Genomic DNA, 8676 nt, shown 5'->3' with positions numbered 1-8676 from the left:
TTTACAATTTTACATATATGTTTTGATTCGATTGAATTCTGTACTTAACTTATTTATTTAAGATATAATTAATACATAATATAATTAATTAAAACATAAAAATAATAGAAATAAACAAATAAAAATTAATAATTAAACCAAAACTTAAGACTTTCTAACTATGAAGACGTAAATCATTGAAATATATAAAATTAAAAATAAAATATAAGAAATTAAACAGCAAAAGTTTTGTAACCTAGAAGAAAAAAAAAATCACCATTTGCCACAAAATATTTTGCAATCCTTGAAAATGTTCAAGTAGCTTGAAGTTGAAGCAAAATCCTTCAAATAAGTTTAATTTTTTAATTAAAGTGTGTATATTTTGAAAAAAAAAATCAACATATCCCTATCCATGTTATTAAAATGGTTTTCTAAAATAAAAAAACAGCGACTTTTAATAGTTTTGATTTTGTACATATGAAGAGAATATAAAGACAGAGTCACAGGAAACATATTCACCACATGAAACTATACCAGATAAGCCACAAACAGGAACATTATTAATGATAACGTTGTAATCAAGATCGTTCTCAGACAACCTATCTAAATGCAAAATACAACTTATTATCTTAGAGCTGTCAATATAGTTACAATTTACGGGTTAATTTGCTCACCACAGGTTTGGGTTGAGTTGTTTTGAAAAAATTATATTTTTTTATGTGGGTCAAATTTTAACCCAATTTATTTAAACCCGGTTCATGCGGATTGAACTCGTCGTGTGTCGGATTGGTCCATCAATCCACTTAACTAATTTTATTTTATTAAAATTTAATTTTAATTTTATATAAAAATATTTATTATATTTTTTATTTAAAAAAATTATTTAAGTTTTCTATTTTCAAAATTAATTAAACACTTATGTTGGAAATGAAGGTTGAGGGTGAAATTTATTTAAATTTGAATTATAGAAAATTTATATTTTTTTTATTTAGAAAAAATTATAATTAAATGAACCAGTAAATCAACCTAGCCCGAATTCAAATTTTTCTAACTCCCTAATAAATGTACCGGATTGAGTTAGTTCACTAAATGATTAATTAACTCGTAGTAGTAGATGGAGTGGAGTGGTGCCGCCGTTGTGGCAGTTATAATTTATGTTTTATCTTACTTCGTTCTCCTCACATTATGGAAGACAACATGCACATCAAAATCTTTTCAATTTTTCTAAAATGATATTTTAATAAGGATAATGATATTTAGACAACATTTTTTTGACAATATTTGAATATTGATTACGTGTCAATCTATGATTGGTCAAAAATCATTCCACAATCAATAATAATAATCATAAACATTATTGTGGAGTGATTTTTGACCAATCATAGATTGACACGTAATCAACATTCAAATGTTGTCAAAAAAATATTGTCTAAATATCATTATCCTTTTAATAATTTGGACAAGTAATAACAGAACAAATACATGACATTGTTCATATTATCATTTAACATAATATGCACATCAATAAAAAAAATATAAGAAAAAAAATAACGTGAAACAATAATTATATATTTAAACCAGATAAAAAAAAATCACTTTGTAGTTATTATATATTTGAGATATCTTGTATTATTGGTGGACAGATATTTAAAAGAAAAGTCAAGTCAACTTTGAAGAATTTTGAGTTGGCAAAGCAGCCAAGACTTTGGTGACGACTTGTATTTTCTATGCAATTATCTAATTTTGCATTTAAAATATGGGATATTATAATAAATATTTGATTGGTGTAAGTCATTATCAATTTGACTATTGACTTATCACAGAATATGAAAGTTATTTAGAAAATTGGAAGAATATATTTTTGCTTTACTTAAAGGTTTATTCAAAATAAAATTTGAAATTTTCAATATTATATTAAATATAATATCAATTTTGGGATCTAAATTCATCAATCATTTATTATTAAATAAATATTTATTAAATATAAAATAAAATAATATAAAATATAAAAAATCACATTAAATATATTAAATATATAATAAAAATTAAATAAACTATATTTATTATATAAAAATCTAAGTAAAATATTAAATTATTTATATTGTTTTATATAAATAAAAGTTAAATTAATTAATCCATTAACTTAATTATTCAAGAAAAAAATTAAAAAATAATTTTTATCAGTATACAAAAATGTAAAAATCGATATTATCTGTAAAAAAAAAGTAAAGAAGGATCACTTTCAAATATTTTCTTAATCGAGATATTTATATTTTAGTTATTTTAAAGCATATTATAAAACTAACTTGGGAAATGCTACATCATTGTTCTGCTATCATTAAAAGAAAATTGAAATTGTAAATTGTCAAACGCGCTTATGCCATTAACTCGCCGTTTCATTGCTCCGAAATTTCCCACAATGGAAACGCGCTTATGCCATTCACATGCCTTTTCATTGTTCCGAAATTTCCCACAATGGAAAGCCCGTTTCGCCATCACGTAATCCAAACACACCACGCCAACTTCCTTTCTGTATAAATTACAACAATTAATTAATAATCACGTTATCTTTTATTTTAAACTCAAAACTAAGATTAAGTTTCCAAAGTGCAATTATGTGAGTTTCTGATTTTATTCGAACGTCACGTATGGATTTCGGAAACAAACAAACACTATGGACAAATCTAAGATGTGTATTATGGAGAGAAAGTTTGTACGTTCTAATTTTTAAATGTTTATTTAATAAAAAAAATATTTTTTCAATGCATTTGTTTAAACTTTTTTATTTGTTAGAAAAGAAGTTTTATATTTAGGGAAATGATATTTTAACACTAATTTTTGACACTGCATATGTGTCAAAATGTGGTTGGACGATTTTAAATTAAAAAAAGCTAAGAAAAGGGCATATTTAGAAAAGAAAAACCAAAGTTTTTTTTTTAATTTGAAATCGTCCTACCACATTTTGACACGTGTGCAGTATCAAAATAGTGTCAAAAAAATTGGTGTTAAAATATCATTTTTTTTATTTTTATTATAATAAGTGTTCATCTTGTTTAGTTCTTGAAAAATTGTTTTAACAATAAGTGTTTTTTTTTCGATTTTTAAAATAAATAACTATTTTAAGTTTATTCCAACCATTATTTATGTTCTTTTAATTAGACTATTTGGCTATCCTAACCTTTTTGTCATTCTTATATATGTCCTTCCAAAATATACTATTTCTATGATTTGTTTAATAAATGGAATATTATTCCAAAAAATTATAAAAAAATTTCAACTGTATAGTCCCATACCTATACAGTCTCCAAATCCCTCTCATTCCGATGTATGTTCGATTCGTCCATGTGCCCCTTCCACTCGAAGCCTGCCAGGANCCGCTCCTTGTCCGTGCCCCCTGCACCATGCTTCTTGCACCGGCGATCACTCCCCGCCCTCGTCAGTGCTCGGGTGTCACAAAGGTGTGCGAGTGAGGACAAAGCACACTGGAAAGTCTCGTGGTGATGTGTGGGGGCAGTCAACAGTCCCTGTAAGTTGCCAGGGCGTTACAAATGGTATCAGAGCCTAGCCTCTCCCAATACGGTGTGGTTCGAGGACGAACCAGACGGAAGCTGGTGGGCATGTGACACCCGGGCACTGACGAGGGCGGGGAGTGATCGCCGGTGCAAGAAGCATGGTGCAGGGGGCACGGACAAGGAGCGGCTCCTGGCAGGCTTCGAGTGGAAGGGGCACATGGACGAATCGAACATACATCGGAATGAGAGGAATTTGGAGACTGTATAGGTATGAGACTATACAGTTGAAGGATAGCTTAAAGGAATTGATTTGGCTACCCATATCACCAAAATGCATTTATTTTTCGGAAGCCTAACCCATAAGAACTTCATGGTTAAGCGTGCTTAGCCTGGATGTAAGTTGCCGGGACGTTACATTACACACTTTTTACGGTCTAAGGATGGTTACAACTATCAACAAATATCCCACCATCGAAAATCTGTTATTCTACCAACATTTCCTAATTACAAAAACTAAATATTCCAAACTAAAAATAATTGAATAAATTCTAATTTATTTTACTTAAAATTTAAAGTTAAAAACTCCTAAAATAGATTATTTTAAAATATTTATTATATATATATATATATATTCGAATTAGATTATAAATTACTCAAATTAACTTATAAACTAGTAAAAAGCTTATTGATATTTCTGAATTAAAATTAAAAAAAGGAAATAAAGGAAAACTATAACTTAAATTAAAAAGGGTTAAAATTTTGATAATATTAATTATTAATATATTTTGAGTAGTCATCGTAAAAATCAATGAATTCATAGTAGATATGATTATTATCCGATGCCACACACCCGCAATGCTAATGAATAATATTTTTCTCATTAGAAATAATATATTCACCCCGAAAGTCCAAACCAGTGTGACATGAACAGCCAATACACAAAAGTTTAATATAATGGATATTGGATAACAGACAAGTGGCAGGAGATATTTACAACCTAGAATGAAATTATGGCTTATGTCACTTGTGATAAGACAACATGTGGTCCCCTCTAACAAACAAGGAAGCAGCTGTTTTAATCTTTTATTAAAGGATTAACCCTACGCTATCTTCAAAATATTCTTATTTATCTTTCATAAAAAAAAAATAGATAATTTTGTTTTTACATATTTGGTTATTTATTCTTCACGTAATTTTAAATTATTAGAATATTATTAGTTTCTTTTTCAAAATTGCTTCTCTTTTATATTAGAGTAATATTTGTATATTTATATATTTTAAAGGTATAAATACCTAACTCCATAAGATTCACCAACTCTTACTTAATTGTGTTTTAATATTTCAGAAATAATCATAAAAGTGAACCTGTTATAACTTTTCTCAATAATATATTTCTGTTTTTTCCAATATATATATATATATATATATATATATATATATATATATATATATATATATATATATATAGCCTGCTGTATGGTTTGCAGTCTGCGCCTACTTGCTGCACATATTAAAAAAGATTCATTCCAGTGTTTCTCAGCCTAAAAGGTGAATTTCTGCTCTTTGTTTTTGGGTGCTGATAAAAAGAACCAGTTTTTGGTCTTTGAATTTTCTTATGCGTGATTCATGCGATATAACTTTAAATTGTGTTCTCTTAAACTTTTTTGTCAAAGGGGTCTATATTAATTTTTGTGTTTGCTTTCTGGGATCAGCTCAAAATTGCATCTTTTTTGTTGGGTGGTTTGAATTTTCCTTGAAGTTTTGGTTTGGGAACTTTTAGGTTTCTTGGATCCTAATATTTGGTTGATAATTCGTGTCTCACTGTTTCTCTCTTTTAGGGTTCTGTATTTGTTTTTCTGGAATTTTGTTGCTTTCCTCTGCGCGATTCTTAGGAAAACAGAGAATGTGGAGTTCCAATCCAAATGAGTATTTATTACACGTTGAAAACCGAGTTTTTGTTATTGGATGTGTAGTTGAAGCTTCTTATGTTGTTGTTTCGTTTGTCTTTTGTCTTTTAATTTTGTTCCCCCATAAAAATATTGGATAAACTAAATTGTAATATTATACTGTGGTGTCGTACTTAATCCATTGTCTTATTCTTTGAAGACATAAACATTGTTCACTTTTATTGCCTTTATATTCCTCTGGTTTGAGTATTTCTTTTGGCTGAGAGCCGTTGATTTTTGTTGACTTTTTACCCACTGTTACTTTACATTCATATTTCTGAAATTTTGTATTTCTTCCATCCACTATATCCACTTTCTGTGGTTAAGCGTATTTTTAGATTTTACTTTATCACTTTCTTGGTAAACTGGTGATGGGAATTCAGAAAACTAAAGCAGATTTGTGGAAGCAAAATGCTAAATTTCACTATGTTTGGTCTATTTTGTTGAGTAGTGTTATTCTATTGCAGAATTGAAGAATGGGTCAAGCATTCGGTTGCTATCAAGTTGATCAGTCAAATGTGGCCATCAAGGAGCATTTTGGAAAATTTTCTGATGTTCTAGAACCTGGATGCCATTGTCTGCCTTGGTGTCTTGGGTATCAGATCGCTGGTGGTTTGTCACTCCGTGTGCAGCAACTTGATGTTCGATGTGAGACGAAAACAAAGGTATCTGCTGCTTCTTTTCCTTCACCTACGTTGTTTCATGGTGCAGTTCATTATTTTGTGTATATCATGAAATTGTTTGGTACATAACAATGACAATTTATACTGGATTGACATAAATAACAATTTCCAACAAAGTTTATCTGTTTATTTCTAATAACTTCATATCAGAGTTCTAGGGAAAATATTTTGTCATTGGTTTTCATTGATCTTGGAATGTATAAGTTTTTATTGGTCAATTTATGCTATCAATATTTTGTTTTACCAATATTTGGAAAAGATTTTTCTAAATTGTTTGGATGTTTCATAAGTGATTTACTGTGATATGTTATTAGCGTTTGACTTCCATTAACTTGTTAGGATAACGTCTTTGTCACTGTGGTTGCGTCTGTGCAATACCGAGCTGTTGCTGAGAAAGCATCTGATGCATTCTATAGGCTTACCAACACAAGGGAGCAGATCCAATCATATGTTTTTGATGGTACGAAGGCTGACTTTTCTATTTGAAATTTCATGTATATGTAATCATTGCATTCAAAGTTAATAATGAACTTTGATCATTTGTGGTTGTCGTTTGTGAAGCAATATACCTTTTGGGTATTGTGTCAGCATAATTCATAACTGTGGCCAACTTCTTTAACACTGCTGATACTTTTCATTTCTTCAGTTATCAGGGCCAGTGTACCAAAGTTGGAGTTGGATTCTGTCTTTGAGCAGAAGAATGATATAGCAAAGGCTGTGGAGGAGGAGCTTGAAAAGGTAATCATTCTTTCCTACAATTGCTTTGTTTTCTCCCTTTTTTTCTTTAAAATATTCATCTGCAGATCTTTCAAGGTCATAACTTGTGATTACCCTTATTAACAAGTTTATTCAACCTTGATGTTTATAGGCCATGTCAACTTATGGATTTGAGATAGTCCAGACCCTCATTGTTGATATTGAGCCCGACGTTAATGTCAAGAGAGCAATGAACGAGATTAATGCAGGTAACATGTTTTATGAATATATTTAAGTTGCAGTTTCCTGTATCAAATTACTCTTACCTTGCATAAGAGTACGTAGAGATGTTATGCATACTGTTTCTGAGTTCTTGTGTTGGTTTTGGATGGAACTGATTTTGTGTGTAAGCATTTTTGCAATATGGTTTGCTTGGTAGCTATAACTATGTTTTCAGCCAGAACACAAAAGTTATAAATTCTCTGATAGGATAAAGTAGTAGGAATTACAAATTGCAGAACTGCATTCTTACAAACTTCTGTACCTTAACAGCATGTTTACATAAGTATATCCTCATTCTTTTCACTGTCTTATCCACAGCTGCTAGATTAAGGTTGGCTGCAAATGAGAAGGCTGAAGCAGAAAAAATTCTGCAGATCAAGAAAGCAGAGGGAGAAGCAGAATCTAAGTATCTGTCAGGACTCGGTATAGCTCGCCAACGTCAGGCCATTGTGGATGGACTGAGGGACAGTGTGCTTGCCTTCTCTGAAAACGTGCCTGGGACAACAGCTAAAGATGTGATGGACATGGTGCTGGTGACTCAATACTTTGATACCATGAAAGAGATAGGGGCATCTTCGAAGTCGTCATCCGTGTTCATACCGCACGGCCCTGGCGCCGTGAAGGATATCGCCGTGCAGATCAGGGATGGTCTTCTTCAGGCTAGTGCTTCACAGACAAATTAAGCTTTCTCGGAGTTGTAAATAACGTAGTGTGTTGTCTTCTTTTGTTTGGACTTAGAATGTCTGCATATTTTCCTGTTCCTATTTTGCATGTGTTCATAATACATCTTAAGTACTGATGTCTAGTTTTTTTAATACTTGTGTTGAGGATAGTTTTGATGACAAGCTGTTTGTGAATCCTATTGTTGGAGGATATGCTATATAAGAATTACTTTCCAAAATATGTGTTCTTCTTGAGTTCTATCTTGTAAGTTGTAAATTGAATGTGTAAAATTGCAGTTCTCTATATTTACTATTTTTGTTGCACATGCTTTCATCCTTTGCTTCTTTAAAGAATTTGAAATATTTTATGATAAAACAAATTCTTTCAATGGAAATACTTTAGGACAGTAGTTTGAATAATTATTAATGAGATTATTTTAAATTTTATCCAAAAAGTAAAATTTTGAAATTCTTTATATTTCACTCTTTCCCAAATTCATGTTACTTTTCATATTTTTATCTTCAACTCATTGGTTTTTCTTCAATTTAAATGTCGGATTAAGTGAGCGGTCATATAAAGATCTTAACTATATGTTTTCTTTAAACTCACACTATTTAAGGTCATTATTCAAAAAAAAAAAAAACACATATACACATAAGCAAGACTAAGATATAAAAAAAAACCATAAAATATATTAACATATCACGCATTACACATAATTCATGTGTAATAATTAAATAAAACATTCAAGATTTACACTTGATCATCAGATTATGATCTTCTACTACTCTACACTACATAACAATCCATCTTTACTTGAGATTGATGTTATTGAGAGCGTCAGGATAAACTCCAGATTAACTTTATACATTCATACAACAACAACAATACAAGACACCACTATGTAACCCCTCA

At 30.1% G+C, this 8676-nt stretch overlaps 1 protein-coding gene across 1 annotated transcript; it reads left to right on the top strand.

Annotated features, from left to right (window-relative positions):
* Window positions 1-4907: 4907 nt before the first annotated feature.
* On the top strand, window positions 4908-8064 carry LOC106774460 (hypersensitive-induced response protein 2). Its single transcript, XM_014661463.2, has 6 exons — window positions 4908-5039; window positions 5905-6102; window positions 6460-6580; window positions 6767-6858; window positions 6989-7085; window positions 7417-8064. The coding sequence occupies exons 2-6, from the start codon at window positions 5914-5916 to the stop codon at window positions 7779-7781; spliced, it is 864 nt and encodes a 287-aa protein (XP_014516949.1). The 5' UTR covers window positions 4908-5039; window positions 5905-5913; the 3' UTR covers window positions 7782-8064.
* The last annotated feature ends 612 nt before the right edge of the window (window positions 8065-8676 follow it).

The sequence above is a fragment of the Vigna radiata genome, chromosome 1 (assembly GCF_000741045.1).
Source record: "Vigna radiata var. radiata cultivar VC1973A chromosome 1, Vradiata_ver6, whole genome shotgun sequence".
NCBI classification, from domain to species: Eukaryota; Viridiplantae; Streptophyta; class Magnoliopsida; order Fabales; family Fabaceae; genus Vigna; species Vigna radiata.
This window is presented reverse-complemented; position numbering and strand designations above follow the sequence as displayed.

What these genes read in the sequence shown, in the direction of transcription:
- LOC106774460 (XM_014661463.2), top strand. Translation starts at nt 5,914, where the DNA reads ATGGGTCAAGCATTCGGTTGCTATCAAGTTGATCAGTCAAATGTGGCC. An exon ending in TGGAGGAGGAGCTTGAAAAG is followed by an intron (nt 6,859 to 6,988) that starts GTAATCATTCTT and finishes TGATGTTTATAG; the next exon opens with GCCATGTCAACTTATGGATT. An exon ending in AATGAACGAGATTAATGCAG is followed by an intron (nt 7,086 to 7,416) that starts GTAACATGTTTT and finishes TCTTATCCACAG; the next exon opens with CTGCTAGATTAAGGTTGGCT.